Genomic DNA, 17,687 nt, shown 5'->3' on the forward strand with positions numbered 1-17,687 from the left:
TTTTGAGCACCTAATATTTCCTTTTCCTTAGAGCCCGTTCCTGCCAATGCACTGTGGGATATTTTCCTATGTAGCAGCTGCTATATAAATGCAGGCTGTTACCGCTGCTGTTCCAGTTGAAGCTATCCTTAGTGGCAGAGGTCGTGCACCACTTCCCTCTGGGCAGACTTGGGACTCACCGCTTTACCGGGTAATTGTGCTTGGGAACAGGTGATCGCAACAGAATACCACCAAAGTTAAAAATGTAATTAATTAAACAAATTCATGCCATGTAGAATATGAGAAGATGGGATTAACCACTTTGTTCATAAAGCAGTGAAGATTTAATTTTCTTTATTGTGATTTAATTTTTCTGTCTCAACGTTCTCTCAGTTCCCGATGCATCTACAATCATTTTGCCTGGTAATTAAATGTTTGCCGCAGGCTGTGGGTGAGTGGTGCAGTTGTAACCTGATGATGAGCCAGATGAGCTTCTCTTTTTTCATTTCCATAATGCTGTTTAGCAAAGCAGGGCTCTCACGTTGTGGATAGATGTGACCACTCTCCAACCTGTTGCTGTTTCACATAAGTAGGTTTTATTGGCGCCATCAGCTCATAATTAGCATGTCACAGTGGCCAGTTAGACAGTGACTCACAATGTCATGTTCATCCAGGGAACCCACAAAAAGGTCCACTTACTAAAACACACAGATCAGGCAGGTTTGGAGAGAAACAAAAATATTCGTTGGCTGGAAAATGTTAACCCCTCGAGCACAGGCCGTTTCCACCCTGGGTTATATTAACCTCCCAAATGCCAATCATTCCCCCGCTAGGTGGTATTAACCCTCCTGACTGATAGCCATTTCTTAGCTGGGTGAATAATAACCTCCTAAGTGCTGACAATTCACATGCCAACTGATATTGATCTCTGACGGCTCACATGTTCTCTCGATGACACAGGGACAGATCGACAGTATTCAGAGGAACTGCAATAGGCCATTTAACTCCTTGAACATGTTCAGCTATTCAATGAGATCATGGCTGGTCTGCAAGATTGCCCCATACCCTTGTTAATCGCTTAACCACATATTGAGGGAAGTATGAACCCATACTTAAGCCTGGTTTATTTCCAAGACTACAGAGTAATGGTACATATTCCTCTTGTTCCCCCCCACACCCAATATAAACTACTTTTTATACTCTTGCAAGAATTCCATCACCTTTCCCCAGTGGGGGCCAGGTGCACTTAACTAACTTCGAGCATGCACTTGGTTGCAACACAATTCCAACATTAATAGCTTTGAACAATAAAAATCTGTCTATCTCAGATTTAGATCTTACAGATAAAATCCACAGAATTCCTACAGTGCAGACGGAGGCTTATCCGTCCATTGAGTCTGCACCAAACCTCCGAACGAGCACCCTACGTAGGCACATTCCCCCAACTTATCCCCGTAACCACAGCTAAGCGTTGGACACGAAGGGGCAATTTAGCAAATCCACCAATCCTGCACATCTTTGGACTGTGGGAGGAAACCGAAACATCCAAAGGAAATCCGGGCGGACACAGGGAGAACGCTCAAACTCCACACAGTCACCCAAGGCCGGAATCGAACCCTGGTCCTTGGTGCTGTGAGGCTGGGGCAGCAGTGCTAACCACTGTGCCACCGTGCCGCCCGAGCATCTGCTGCTGTTTGTGACAGAGAGTTCCATACTTCTGAGACATTTTCTGTATGGAAGTAAATCATTCTGAAAAGACTGACCGCAGTTTTTAGACCATGCTCCCTCCTAAACTCCCAAACCAGCAGAAATCAACTGCCCTAATTGTATCCCTTACAGTCTCAAAACCTTTAATCAAATCACCCTTGATCTTTTAAATTCCAGTGGATACAATCCTATTTTATGTAATATCTCTTCATAATTTAATCTGTGGATTCCAGGTATCGTTCTAGTAATAAAAGTGAAATACTTCCAAACCGGAATCTGAAACAATAGCAGAAAGTGCTGGAAAAACCCAGCACGCCTGTCAGCATCTGTGAAGAGAGAAAATAAAGTTAATGCTTTGACTCTGTATGACTCTTCTTCAGAGTTGAAGCGAGGGAGAAAAGTGTTGGATTCGAGCTAAATTTTAATCACAACACATTTTAAAACACCGGCCACCCAGCTGGAAACACAAATTTAATTTATTTTAAACTTGCTTGATTTCTCTTTATTTGGTGGTGCTGCGGAAGGACAGGGCAGGGCAGAGATGGTTGCTCTGTTACTGCACAGTTGTGATCCAACTCAATTGGAAAAAGAGGTACTTCGGAAAAAAGAGCAGCAGAAGTGTCACATTCCACTGCAACCATTCTATTCAGAGCAGTCACCTGGAACAACTTTCATTATTCAGTGAATAATGTGGGAAGATGCCCTGACAGTGAGTGGATCAGCACTCACTGACCATCAGTGATATACTGCAGAGCCTGTAATGGATTTGTATGCTTTTTTGCAGAACACGCTTTCTTAGCGGCGACCAGCACATTTTTCCTTATATCCATCTCTGTTAAACTCGTGGGCACGATTTTCCAACCACACGCGCCCATATATGCTGGGAATGGTCTCTTCTGGGACCTAACTGGCTCGCAATGCCTCGCGAGATCTAATGGTATCTCGTGAAACACTACGATCTGAAGCCCACCCATTGTGGGCGGGATCAGAACAGCTAGTCTCACTCTAATATGGAGCTCACCTGATCTGACTAAGGCATTGGGATCCAACCCCTTCACCTTCGAGACTCTCGGCAAGTGCCGTTCATTACTGGTTCCCACGAATGAGGACCATGTGGACCAGCACTTAGGAGAGGGTGGGCCTCCCAGAGGATTGGAGGCCCCTGGATGGTTGGCGTCTGGGCAGGGCAGCACCCTGGGACTGCTGATGCCACTTGGGCATTGTGCATCTGCTTGGGACCAGGCCCTGGGGAGCCCAGCCCATTTGAGGCCTCCCTTATAGGTGAGTTGGGGCTTTGGGGGTCCTGTGGTGGGGGGGGGGGAGGGTGATCAATGTCGATAGTGTGGTCTTTTTCACGGGACCCTGTTACAATTGAGTTAGATCACGCCCAATGACAGGAAATTACTGGAGCTGAATGCATAAACTAACGGAGCGTTCTGCTTAATTGCAGGTGATTGAATGCATCACGCAAGGCCGCGTGCTGGAGAGGCCGAGAGTCTGTCCCAAGGAGGTGTACGACATTATGCTGGGCTGTTGGCAGCGAGAACCCCAGCAGAGGCTGAGCATCAAGGACATTCAGCGGATACTACAAGCTCTGGGCAAGACCTCCCCCATCTACCTGGATATTCTTGGCTAGAGGGCGAAATGGGCCGGCCCCTCCTGAATGCACTCTATCCCAACAGTAAACTACGGCTTCATTTGGGAAATCAAAAAAGTGAAGTGCCTGCTGTATATAAAATGTACAGTTGTTTCTGAGGCGGTTTTTCCTGGTACCTGCACACAGAAAGCTGTCGTGACGAAACCGAAAAGGAGCTCGGTTCCAAACAAAATCCCTCCAGACTGCTGAAAACCTCGTCACTTTATCCCGAGCCCCATTTTAAACACAAGAGAGGCCTCTCTGCTCGAAGCCCAGCGGATTATTCGGATACTCTTTAACACCGGGCCAGGCCTCGGAGGAGCATGTGTTCCAATAAACCTTTCAACGCCAACTTGTGGCAAGGATGAGGTGTCCATTCCCCACGCACACCTGCAGATTTCAGCAGTCCGCCTGGCGCGCAGGGCCTGGCTGTGAAGCTGCCCTCTCGTCGTCAGGGTTCCGCTACAGCGAAATTCGGATTGGATCAGGGAGCCGAACAGAACCTGCCTGAATGGCGGTTTCGGACGACCGTTCCGGAGTTCGCTCGCCAAGGGGCAACAATGTTTGGAATGTTTTAAACCTTTTTCTTTTGTTTGAGGGCAATTGCTTGATTATTTACCGGGGTGTTTCTGCAATCTGGATCAAGGCGACAAGAATACCTCTCCAGAACCAGTTGGGCGACTGAGCTGAAATACCCTGTGGTCACAGGCAGGTGCCACGATGGTTTCATACGTCCAACAAAGCACTTGATGTGGATTGAAGCTGGCCGCTATTCTGGCCAGTTCGATGTACTTTTTTTTTTGTCAACCAACTGTTATTTTAAAGTTGTTGTCAGCTACCTTTGTGTGCTGCAGTTACAATGCTTGACACCTGTATTATCATCTGTATATTTATACCCAGAAATGTTTTCATTTTATTTTCATTTCCAGGGCACCACACTCAGCAATTTTTTAAAGGGGGAAAGTAAACTTTGTGGAGGCAGGAAGATCTCCCCATCCCAGTGACCTCCTGTGCTGCGGGTCAAAGGGCAGTGAGTCACAAAACGCGTGCCGATGCCTGTACACAGGAGAGCAAAGCTGGGCGAAATCTCCCCGCCGCCTCCTCCCAGTCACCAGAAAAGCATTTGTAGACTGCGCCTCCACTTGAAATGCGTTGGGAAGCCTCCCTGCAGTGGCTACCGGCCGCACAAAGCTGGCATGCCAGGCAGATGGGAGCACATTGCCCGGCGCCGTCATCTACAACTGGCATTAATCCAGCTGGCCCTTGCCTCCTCAGCCAGTCACCTCTGTGGAAGAGAAGAGATACTGCAATCGCTTCATGGCGCATAGGCGGGTCAGACAGAGGCCCCTGGGTCAGGACATTCCATTCTCCCAGTGAGACCAAAGGCCGGAGGTCTCCTTGAGGCTCAAATAATAATTTCAAATGTGACTGGGCATGGCTACTGAGTATTAAATGGCCAGCATTAGTACCCATCAGCCCAGTCGATTCCTCCTTTATAAGGAAGAGATGGTCGGCTGTGTGAGCTGAAGGAAGCACTGAATCGTATGGTGGCACCTCCGACCTCTTCCTGCTGATCGGATGTTGGCAGCGTGGGCTTCATCTGTCGGCGGTCCAGCATCCAGACTTGTGCCAGCTGCACATCTGCTCTTTACTGAGAAGCTGCAAATAACTGAGCCGTGAGCACGTGTGGGGGATCAGCACCCATGTCCGAACTTTAGATGGAGAGCAGCACTGCTCCCCATCCTCCTTGTATAGCTTCCTGTTAACGGTCTTGTACCGAGCGATCTCAAATACTGTGCTCCAAAGCAAAGAGCAAACAAATATCTGTGTGTCGATGGAACGTTCCGGAATATCTGAAGAAGCCTGCATTGCGTCAAAGGAAGCAGCGAGCTCAGTACGCCAGTCCTCTGCTTCATCTTCCAAAGCATCTTATGCAAGCGCGCACCTCCCTTGTCTGCAATTCTAATTCATACTGAAAGGGGACGAAGGTGAAGGCCCAATCACACCAATATTTTTTATTTCCTTACAGACATGGGTGTTTACAAAATTGGATGTAAACGACTGTCGACTACAGGGGAGCAGATCAATGCACTGGGTACCAAGTAATGGCAGGCAGCTCTGAAGGCTTGACATTAGACACCTCGAAGACATAAACTAAGGGCAGTCATGAGTGGCACTGAATCAATATGCTCACTGTGCATATCATGGGACCGAACGAACGCATTCCCTCATCCCTGTCAGTTATTTACTTACTTTACAGCATGTCCCCATTTCAAAATTGCTCCAGAAGGAGTTGCAAAGCTACAGGAGGCACTTTCTCTCGGTGTTAACTTATTCTTCATGGTTTTTTTTTCAACGTAGCCGTCTTCAGTTTAGTTTTTCGTGTTGCTTTTGGCAGAAGGGAATTAAGCAATGCCCTGCAATGTTTTGCTGCAATGTACGAGCCATTCTACTACTCGGTACCCCATCAACATCCAGATCTTAAAGTGAGCTGGAGCGTCCTGAAAATCAGGTGGTCAATGTCTACCCAGTAACGTGCAAGATTTCACCCACTGGACAAACATCGCCACCCTGGGACTTACAATTGAATTGCACTGGGACTGGCATCAGGATGAAGGATGGTAGTGACACTGGCACCAACATGTTTCAATAACAAGGGGGTAAAAATTACTCTGGGCACTTTGTGTGTGTGTATGTGTGGGGCATAATTATAAGAGGGTTAGTGGAACATTTCTCTCGTATCTCTCGCTATTTTGTGAACACGTTTCAAATCTCATTGCAAATTCCGAGCAGAGGAAATCTTCATCGATGCATTAATGGTACCACTACGTCCTGCACTAGGAGTGCACCCCAAGAGCTCTGGCTCAGTGTTGGCTATGTTCTCTGACACCTTGGCTGAAGAACAGTTATGTGAGAGCGGGCAAGTGAGGCTCCCAAGGCCTGATGCAGCATTTGCCTATTTCCAATCTCAATCACCAGGGAGCGGCGTACAAATGCATTGTCCCTCTTCTCACCTCTCCCCTAAACATTCAGAAATGCAGAAGAATTTGGGTCGTTTTTAATGTAACTGTGCAAAAGCTCTGTGTAACTCTCGTACTTTATTTTCTTGGACGTGCAGTTCGCTGGAATGATCACTAAAGACTCATTAATTATTGGCCCTATTGTTCCATGTAGGCTAGGATCTGACGGCCTTTTGCAGTTTACAATATATTCATCATCTGCCATCTGAGTGATTCTCTGTAAATCTTAAACTGATTAAAAGAAGAAAAGTCTACGAATGTTTTGCAAAAGTTTGACTAAACCGAAAAAACGTTTCTTTTTTTAAAAGGGAGACATGCTGCTGACTTGGTTGAACAGTTAACCGAACTTCAGACAAAATATCTGTTCAGACCTCACAACTCCTCGGGGGGAGTAATCATCCAGATGGATAGGCGGCAAAATGGCTTCACACCGTGTCAAATATCTACAGCACCGTGACACTTGGTTAGTCGATACATGGTCGCCGAACACAAAGGATTGAGTGACGGTCCTGTAACTCATCTCCTGTGTTTTAAACCAATCTCAGTGGTTCATGTGACAACCATGGGTATTTCATTTCACAGGGGTACACCGGGGTAAACCACATCTCATCGGCCCAAAGTGAGAAGAAACATTCTGCCTCAGCAACAAATGACAGTGTATTGCAAGGCTATTCCCATATGCAACATTAGGTTAGAACAATCGAGTCCACCAAACCTGCCAGCACTCCCGTAGCATTTGTGCCTCTTCGTTTGATAGAAGCAGAGAACTCAAACTCTCTCCACCACACCAGTGGTTCACCTAAAGGATGTTATAAAGAGGAGAGTAGTGCACACCAACAGGCCACAAATTCTCATTGTACCTCATGGCTCTAATCCCAGTTTATTCTTCATTCCGCCAGCCCCCATAACCACCCCCCCCCCCCCACCCCACGGCCCGCATCCCCATCATTGGCAACAATGCCTTCAACCTCTCGAATTCCTTCCCTAACTCCCCCAGCCTTCACCATACCCTCCTCTAAGATGCCCTCCCTAAGATACCCGTCTCTCCGACCCAAGCTTTCGGTTTCCCCATCTGATAGCTCTTACTTTCTTGGGCCTCCGTTTTTAAAACAAAATCTAGATTATGCCTCTGTGAAGCACCGTGGAACATTTCCCTCCCCCCCCCCCCCCCCCCACACACATTACAGGCGCTATATAAATGCAAGTTGTTGTTGATAATGGTTTATGTGAGTGAAATGTAAAATCATGTGTGGGCATGAGACCATTACAATTTTTACCAGTTCTATGACCAGCCACCTAATGACCATGTCAAATAAAGGCCTCTGCTCCTCACTTTCACACAGTTCTCCCGGGCTCTCTGTCTTTGTGTCTGTGTGCCCATGTGCCTGTGTGTCTCACTTTTTCTTTTAGCCGTATGCGTCTCCTTTCCTCTTGACAAGTGGTTTGAAAATGAGGATGTGGTGAAGTTACCGTTTGAAGGTTTACATGCACACAGTGCTCAGCAAGGTACTGAGAGGATGGACAAGGCCAATGGCCAGGAGAGGTCGATGTGAAAGGTAACCGGACACGACTAATGCTGAAGGCCGGAGCCAGGAACCCATTGTGCTGATAACGTCTGAGCCGGTCAGACAGCACCGAGAAGCAAAGTATGTGCGCAGCAACCTTCCATCAAATCTAAAGCCAGGACCGGGAATGAGAAGGAGGAAATTAAAGTGGCTTCAATCTCACAAACAGGCAGCTCGGCAGCCTCAACTTCGGGGAGGCGCCTTGCAAATTTGCCAAAACGCCTGCCACAAAGTATCAGCCCTAAACTCATTTTCAAACCTGCTTTAATTTCACACCTATTTCCTGCACTTTCTGTTGCTCCCAGTTTCTTGCATTTCCTCAAGCCCAACTCTTGCTTCCTTGGTTACTTAACGCCGCCTTTGTCTCGTTCATGCCTCAGTGTTTGTTTCTGTCATGACCGCACTCAATATGTCTATTCTACACACACATATATATATATATATACAAAATGCTCCTTTAGTTTTCAAGACAGGTGTTCACTTGAAACCTGAACTCCGATGTTCTCTCCACTGATGTCGACCGACCTGCTCGATGCTTGCAGCCTTTTTCTTTCTGTTGTTGTTTTGACAAGTAGTCAGATGGAAGGGAAAGAATTGCAAACACACCCAAGGCTGACACTTTCCCTGTGTCAGAAAGTGAAAAGATACAATTCTGGCCATACGCTATTATTTAGGTTTAGAAAGTTCCTTTGGTTTTCATGGTTTAGTTGTTTCTCCCCCCCCCCCCCCCCCCCCCACATTACAGGCGCTATATAAATGCAAGTTGTTGTTGATAATGGTTTATGTGAGTGAAATGTAAAATCATGTGTGGGCATGAGACCATTACAATTTTTACCAGTTCTATGACCAGCCACATAATGACCATGTCAAATAAAGGCCTCTGCTCCTCACTTTCACACAGTTCTCCCGGGTTCTCTGTCTTTGTGTCTGTGTGCCCATGTGCCTGTGTGTCTCACTTTTTCTTTTAGCCGTATGCGTCTCCTTTCCTCTTTACAAGTGGTTTGAAAATGAGGATGTGGTGAAGTTACCGTTTGAAGGTTTACATGCACACAGTGCTCAGCAAGGTACTGAGAGGATGGACAAGGCCAATGGCCAGGAGAGGTCGATGTGAAAGGTAACCGGACACGACTAATGCTGAAGGCCGGAGCCAGGAACCCATTGTGCTGATAACGTCTGAGCCGGTCAGACAGCACCGAGAAGCAAAGTATGTGCGCAGCAACCTTCCATCAAATCTAAAGCCAGGACCGGGAATGAGAAGGAGGAAATTAAAGTGGCTTCAATCTCACAAACAGGCAGCTCGGCAGCCTCAACTTCGGGGAGGCGCCTTGCAAATTTGCCAAAACGCCTGCCACAAAGTATCAGCCCTAAACTCATTTTCAAACCTGCTTTAATTTCACACCTATTTCCTGCACTTTCTGTTGCTCCCAGTTTCTTGCATTTCCTCAAGCCCAACTCTTGCTTCCTTGGTTACTTAACGCCGCCTTTGTCTCGTTCATGCCTCAGTGTTTGTTTCTGTCATGACCGCACTCAATATGTCTATTCTACACACACATATATATATATATATACAAAATGCTCCTTTAGTTTCAAGACAGGTGTTCACTTGAAACCTGAACTCCGATGTTCTCTCCACTGATGTCGACCGACCTGCTCGATGCTTGCAGCCTTTTTCTTTCTGTTGTTGTTTTGACAAGTAGTCAGATGGAAGGGAAAGAATTGCAAACACACCCAAGGCTGACACTTTCCCTGTGTCAGAAAGTGAAAAGATACAATTCTGGCCATACGCTATTATTTAGGTTTAGAAAGTTCCTTTGGTTTTCATGGTTTAGTTGTTTCTCTCCCCCCCCCCCCCCCCCCCCCCCACCCCCCCCCCCCCCACCCACCCAGAAAAAGGAGGCAGGTTTTGCCTGACGACACTGGGACATCTTTGTTGTCACTCCTTTCACTGCGGCACGGTAGCACAGTGGCCAGCACTGTGACTTCACAGCGCCAGGGTCCCAGGTACGATTCCCGGCTTGGGGTCACTGTCTGTGCGGAGTCGGCACGGTCTCCCCGTGTGTGCGTGGGTTTCCTCCGGGTGCTCCGGTTTCCTCCCACAAGTCCAAAGATGTGCAGGTTAGGTGAATTGGACCTTTTGTGTACCCGAACAGGCGCCACAGTGTGGTGACTAGGGGGTTTTCACAGTAACCTCATTGAAGTGTTAACGTAAGCATACTTGTGACAATAATAAAGATTTTTTTTTTAATTATCAATTGTTTCATGGGATGCGGGCATGACTGGGCCAACAGTTGTCACCCTCATGTGTAGCTATTAGGGAATTTTCCAGCATCAACCACCTGGCCAGGCCAGGTAAAGTAGGCAGATTTCCCTCCCGAAAGGAAGGGCATTAGTGAACCAGATAGATTTTTTATATTGATGATCGTTACATGGCCACCGTCACTAGCTTTCAATTGAACATTTTATTCATTTGGATTTGAACCAATATCCTCACAGTAACAGCCCGGGCACTAGTCCAGTGCCACTGCCACTACGTTATCGTTCAATGCACTGTCTCACCCTTTGGGCACACTTACTATTATTAATAATAATAATAATAATTGCCTATTGTCACAAGTAGGCTTCAATGAAGTTACTGTGAAAAGCTCCTAGTCGCCACATTCCAGCGCCTGTTCGTGGAGGCCGGTATGGGAATTGAACCCGTGCTGCTGAGCTTGTTCTGCATTACAAGCCAGCTATTCACGCAGCGTCGCTGACTGGAACCATAAAGTTTCATGTTCCAGGTCCCCGAACGTCCCTCCCCCCTGGTTACCAAGAATATACCGCACCTCAGCACAGCCATTGGGAAAAGAGGAAGAAAATGACCCTTATTTGATCAACAAAGGAATACATAATCATAAGTGCTATCACAAGGACCATCAGACACCAACTGCAGCATTTATTGGCACTGTTCTAAATTACATCTCATCTTTCACGCAATAAAGTTTTATTGTTCTAAAATAAATTTGATTTACAACCTACTGGAGGTGACAGATGGGCTCGGGCAATTTCACTCTCCGAACCGATGGGCTTTCATTGGAGAATCCTGGAAAGCTGACATAACAGTGTGTGTTGTGTAGATAGGTCAATGCCTCGTGATGCAACCGTACTTTGACAGTCAAGGTTACCTCCAGAGCCGCACAGGCCCCAGCAGCTCTGCAATGTTCAGACGCCCAACCACTCTTAGAACCCCTCGAGAGCAATAATGTTCATTGTCTGAGCTGGATTAGAATCAGAGTGATTCGGAATATAAATTACCTCAAAAGCAAAATTCATGCATTGAAATTAAAAGTTTCCTACATTTCTGGAAACATTTTGGTCTCTTAGATTGAATGATCTCCATTGCCACTGCCCTTTAAATGTAATCGTACTTGTGACCTTCTTAAAGCTTTCAGTGATTGAGTGTCCTTGACTGTATGTTTTAAATGTGGTACGTGCATGGACACATTAGCTCATGTTGACAAGAGACAATGCTGCCCTAACAGGCAGTAGGTGTGACTGCTGGGCATGGCCTCGAGTACAGTGCCAATGGTGTGTGACACAACACACATCCAATCAATCTGAGCGTGACCTTCCTGCCATCACTTGGTGCCAACAGGGATGTAAAGGCCTGGAAGGCAGGATTGGTAGCCTTTCCACACAACCAGCATTGGACACGCGGCTGACTCCATTTTGAAAGTCGAAGGTGTCCAAAGTGGCAGCCTATTTCAGGCAATAGGCCCCTCTTACCACAGAAATCAGGGTTCAATGAAGTAAATAGGACTCAAATTGCAATTTTTGGTGGGAGCCTCCGCTGTGCAGGTTGCAACTGGTTTCCTTTGGCAATGAAACCGCAGAATGTTCCATCAGGGCCCACAAAATAATCCGGGGAGCTGGCGCCCTGCTATATTTATATTGTGCCTTCCGTGACCTCAGGACAAGCAATGAGATGTTGTTTGAAGTTTGGTCATTCTTGCAATATGGGAACACGGCGGCCGATCATGCGCACAGAAAGATCCCACAGACAGCATCGTGATTATGACCCGATAATCTGCTTCAGTGTACTGTTTGAGGGATAAATATTGACCAGGTCACTGAGGAGAACTTCTTTGTGAACTTGTGCCGGGGAATCTTTTACGCCAACCCAACGAGGACCAGTGTCTCACACAAATGGCAGCATTCCTGATCGCACCGTTCTCCCTCAGTAATTCTCTGGAGTGTCAGCCTAGGGTTGTGCTTGCAAGGTGCCAGAGTGGGATTTGACCTTTGACTCAGAGATGTGAGTGCTACACCACTGAGCCGCTTTGACACTGTGAAGCAGGAAACGATAATGAGTCAACGCATAATTTCACACACAAAGCGAAGCTTCTTTACAGGGAAGAATTTATGCTAATGAAAATCCATGCCAAAGTTTGCTCTCCCGCCTGTACAAAATTGACATATTAATAAACCGGCAGCTTGTTCCACTGGAGTCCCAGCTTTAAAGTTACTGTTCTGAAACTAGTTAAATGTCATGTGCATTACAGTTGAAGAAGAGATATTTAGTTGCATTGCAAAGGTTGCAGCTTTTGACGTGGATTTTGCTGCATTTTTGAAAACTTCCTTTTTTTATACTATTCTTTCTTAGAGAATTGTTGGGAGCCTATTACAGATAGTGGGAGGAGCTAGTATTCTATTTTTTGACGTGGCCATTTCTCTAAGCTGCCCCAAGCATGTGTTGCCTGAGCAGCAAGTGACCACATCCCAAAAACAAGACTATAAGATCAGAGCATGGCCAAATTCAGTGCCACGACCATTCAGCTCAACACGCCCATGCTGTCTCTCTGCAAGAACAATTTTAGCTACTCCCCCACCTTTCCCCAAACCCTTGCAAATGGTTTCTCTTCAGCTGTTTATCCAATACCCTTTTGAACGCCACAATTGAGCCTGCCTACAACACACTCATGTTCTGGATCCTAACCAGTCGCTATGCGAGAAAAATATATTCTCATGCTGCTAAATAGTGTTTTTTATCCAATCACTTTAAATTGGTGTCCTTGATCCTTCCACCAATAGAAATAGTTTTTCCCTATCTACTGTCATGATTTTGAACACCTCTATCAGGACTCTTCTCAATCTTCACTTCTCGCAGGAGATCATGAAAACTAAAAGCAGTCGCAGGAAACTGCTGCAAAGGAAGAACCTATGTATATTTTTTTTAAATTTAGAGTACCCAATTCTGTTTCTTTCCAATTATGGGACAATTTAGCCTGGCCAATTCACCTACCCTGAACATTTTTGGGTGGTAGGGGTGAGGCCCAAGAATCTATATTTCTGTAGCATCTTTCACAACCTCAGAAATGTCCCCCTTCACAAGCAATGAGGTACTTTTAAATGAAGTTACTGCAGAAACCCAGCAGGCAATTAGCAGGCATCAAGATCCCACAAGCAGTAATGAAATATATGACTGGGTGATCTGCTTTAGTTACTGGTTAAGGGATAAATATTGACCGAGACACCAGGGTGAATTCCACTGTTCTTTTCCACTGGGAACAGAGGATGATTTCCATCTATCAGGCGGGCAGACGGTTCTTGGCTGAATGTCCCCAGCTTCAACTAGATAAACACATAAGGTTCTATGTTGATAAGGTTACATAAAGGTGGATACATAAGGTGTGGTACATAACACATGCAAAGAGCTGCTAAGCTGATTGGGTGCTTTTGTGTTGGAAGTTCTGTGTAAACCCAGTGGCTGGTTCAAGAATAAGATCAGAAACTTAGCAATGAACAAATTTTTAAGCAGCCAGCTCCTTAAGTGAAGTTTGAAATCTGTAGCAGCGGCCCACCCTCGCAAAAATTAAAAAAAATCTCATTGGAGTCCAATCAGATGGTGGCCTAATGATTGTTCGTTCATTCTCGAGTGAATAGAATTAAAGGGAGCTTTTAATGCTTAAAAAGCAATCAAACCTCCATTTCACGCCCCAGCCAAAGTTGAATTTCACCCCCACAGTTTGATTGTCATTAAGCAAACACTAAATTCAGAGAGAGGGTAATTGGAGGGGGGCGGCAGCTGTTAAGTAAACACAAGGTGAGTTTATCTAGATCCTTCACTTTGAAATTCCCCAAGATCCTGGAGAGTCCCTTTGCTTATCTTTTTTCTATCAGGTGCAATATCAGGTTGAGTACATGAAGAGTGACAGAAAGAAAATTCACATTGAGTGTACCATCTTAATACTGTACTGATGCACAGTCAAGAATGTTAACAGAAATTTCTCCAGTTACTAGCTCGTGTGTGCTTAACATTTGCCGAATTGTGCCTGACAATTCTTATCTTGTTAGTGACGTTAGGATTTTTCAGTGTTTGGAACAGGTGCATTTATGTCATGCTTTTCATGTTCACTGATGCCACAGAGCACTTTGCAGTCAATGGAGTACTTTTTGAAAGGGTAGTCACAGTTTTAATATGGGAAACACGGCAGCCAGTTGTGCATAGCAGGCTCCCACAAACAATAATGTGATAATGACCGGGTAATCTGTTTCTATGGTGCTGGGCTGCGGGGTAACTTCTTTTCTCTTTCTGGAATTAGAGCTACAGGATATTTTACAACCCCTCGGGCAGGCAGATGGGAGGCTCAATTTGTGTTGCCCTATTATGTATTTTCTTTTCATGTACTAAATAATCTGCTTGAGCTGCATGCAGAAAAATACTTTTCACTGTACCTCGGTACAAGTGACAATAAACAAATCCAAACATGTCTGCTGAAGCCCTGAAGTGGGACTTGAACCCGCAACTCTTAAGTGTCTACTCTGGGGTATTTGTTGTGATTGAGGCCTTTTTTCCTTTTACTCTTCTACTCTGTCCTTTCTGTGGCTCTGTTCCAATTATGGCAATCAGTACATTTGCCCTTCTTTCTTTGTTATTTATGTCCTAATGCTTCGAGTCGCCAGGCATCAAATAATACCACCACAAGTTTCAACCGTCTATCGATCAAAGAGCCAAACACCAGTTATTTAGTTCAAGGTCAAGGGTACTTTATTTACACACAATTAGTCATGCAACATAAACACTACTAGTTAACTACACCTATCGACTAAGACAACCTGTACTTAACTTCGGGCACCCAGCTTAGGCCAGAGTAACAGTGGCCGCTGTTCGATTCTGGATCTATCGAGTCCGAAGGAGTAACTGCTGCTCAGCTGGGCTCATCCACCTGGTAGCGAGCGTTGAACTTGTACTTGCTTCTGATGTTGCTGCACTTGGAGATGGCCGTGACCGGGGTGCCAGGTCCAAGAGAGGACGAACTTGTGGCAAACTCTTCTTCTTATACTTGGGGGTTTCCAAGCTCTTTTGGGCGGTCCTTCGGTTTGGGCCCTACTAATTGGGTAATCCCTGATCACTCTGTTCGATTCCTAACCAATAAATGGGCGGGGGCCTGGATGGCTGGGCGTGTCCCAAGCGGTCACTGACCCCGTTGTTTGCGTTTCCCTTGCACAGGGAGTGGTGCCGAAATGTCTGGGACTGTACCGGTTGCTCGAGTACCAGTCCTTTGTTTTGGTGAAGATGGGTCATCAAATGCTAATCGGCCCCATTAAAATGCTAATTGGTCGGGTTTTAATACCGTCTGGACTTCTTGCTTGCAAATATTCATTTCAGGCTCTGAGCCTGCCTGAGTCTTGGCTTGTCCATTTTACCCACTAGGCTTTGCGAGTTTCTCTGTACCTAGTTGTAAGTGGCCATCCCAGATGACTGGGTCCCAAGTGACAGACGTCTCAACCACCAAGAGCTGCAAGTCAATCAGTGGCTTTGATAAAGAGTCATCCAGACTTGAACTGTGAGCTCCGTTCTCTCTCCACAGACACTGTCAGACCTGCTGAGATTGTCCAACGTTTTCTGTTTTTATTTCAGATTCCAGCAGCCGCCGTAATTTGCTTTTCTTTTAGTGGGTGGCAATTCATCATTGCCACCAACGCCACTGGGAGCAGCACTGGACCCCCAGAGACCCTGGATGCGAGAGTGACCCCCAGGCATCACATGAGTGAGGGTGGGGGGTTTGCAAGTTTGGGTCATGGGAATGGTGCGATAGAGATTGGTTTTTAGGACCCACCTCATGCTGCTCCATGCCAAGTCCCTCCATCAGGCAGAAAGTGCCTAACTGTGAGTCCAAAGATGTCCAGGTTAGGTGGGCTAGCTGTGCTAAAATGCCCATTAGGGACCAAGGGTTAGGTGGGGTTGCGGGGGAGTGGGCTAGGTAGGGCTCTCTTTCAGAGGGTTGGTGCAGACTTGATGGGCTGAATGGCATTGTGGCGATTCTATGAGGGAGGGAGGTTGTGGACCACCACCCCCACCACCCCAGGCGGCCACTGCCAAACCCAACAGTGTTTTGCTGGGGAGCCTTGGGAAGATGAGAAAGCTGCGAGGTCGCCATTCTGCACGGTCTCCCTGTATCTGCGTGGGTTCCCCCCGGGTACTCCGGTTTCCTCCCACAAGTCCCGAAAGATGTGCTTGTTAGGTGAATTGGACATTCTGAATTCTCCCTCTGTATCCGAACAGGCGCCGGAAAGTGGCGACTTGGGGATTTTCACAGTAACTACATTGTGGTGTTAATCTAAGCCTACTGGTGACAATAATAAATATTATTACTTAATCCCTGATCACCACTAATTTCTTCAGGCTTTGGGGATAATAGGTGTCAATTGGCTCACTCAGGGCCTCTTTGATATCCCAACACTGCTGGGCAGCCGGCAGTCAGCCCCTTCCACCTCCCACTTAATTAGGGGAGGTTTTGGCAGAGCCGGGAGGCGGACTCGGGGCCTCTTCCATGATGAAGGGAGCCCGGCTGCCTTGCCTCCCGGTGTCTACAACAAACCCTGCCTCCAAAATGCTCTCCTATCCTTGAATTGTTAAAACAAAAAGCAGATACTTGGCATTAGCTGATTGCTCCGCAAGATTTGTGCCCTGCCCCTGTTTCATTCCAACCTCCCAACGTGCCTGGAGGAATGAGAAAGGTTCAAGGAGGAATAACTGAGGGTTGCGAGCAAGTGCAAAACGATTATTGAATTGAAAGAGGATCAAGCGGCAGCGCAAGTTGTTGAAAGTTAATCTCATCCACTTAAGAGCCCCTCTCAACGTTAGATTATGAACCTGAAATCTCTTATAGCTACTCCCTGTTTGACGTGGTTGTTTCTCCTGGTTTGGTTCCTCCCTTTGTGATGGGGTGGCCACCCCTGACGCCAGGAGATGTCAGCATTAGTGTCAATTACAGGTGGATATGAGCGCAGCACATAAGCAGCTAGCCAGGGGTCACCGAGCTAGGGGCAGCACTGTGGATAGCACAATCGCTTAACAGCTCCAGGGTCTCAGGTTCGATTCCGGCTTGGGTCACTGACTGTGCGGAGTCTGCACATCCTCCCCGTGTGTGCGTGGGTTTCCTCCGGGTGCTCCGGTTTCCTCCCACAGGCCAAAGATGTGCAGGTTAGGTGGATTGGCCATGCTAAATTGCCCTTAGTGTCCAAAATTGCCCTTAGTGTTGGGTTATGGGGATAGGGTGGAGGTGTTAACCTTGGGTAGGGTGCTCTTTCCAGGAGCCGGTGCAGACTCGATGGGCCGAATGCCTCCCTCTGCACTGTAAATTCTATGATACTATGATACCGAGCATTCATTCAAGATCCAATTCATATTATTTACAGTGCAGAAGGAGGCCATTCGGCCCATTGAGTCTGCACCAGCCCTTGAAAGAGCACCCGACTTAAGCCCATACCTCCACCCCATAACCCAGAAACCTTTCG

General features: G+C 46.7%; 1 protein-coding gene across 1 annotated transcript in view; it reads left to right on the forward strand.

The window, feature by feature from the left end:
• The window catches only part of LOC119974515 (NT-3 growth factor receptor-like), a 917,203-nt gene extending 910,607 nt beyond the window's left edge, over positions 1 to 6,596 (forward strand). The window contains exon 17 of the mRNA XM_038813455.1: positions 3,137 to 6,596. Coding sequence (XP_038669383.1) covers positions 3,137 to 3,322 — 186 coding nt within the window. The 3' untranslated portion in view covers positions 3,323 to 6,596. The remainder of the gene's footprint in view (positions 1 to 3,136) is intronic.
• The last annotated feature ends 11,091 nt before the right edge of the window (positions 6,597 to 17,687 follow it).

Source organism: Scyliorhinus canicula, chromosome 12, assembly GCF_902713615.1.
Source record: "Scyliorhinus canicula chromosome 12, sScyCan1.1, whole genome shotgun sequence".
NCBI lineage: Eukaryota > Metazoa > Chordata > Chondrichthyes > Carcharhiniformes > Scyliorhinidae > Scyliorhinus > Scyliorhinus canicula.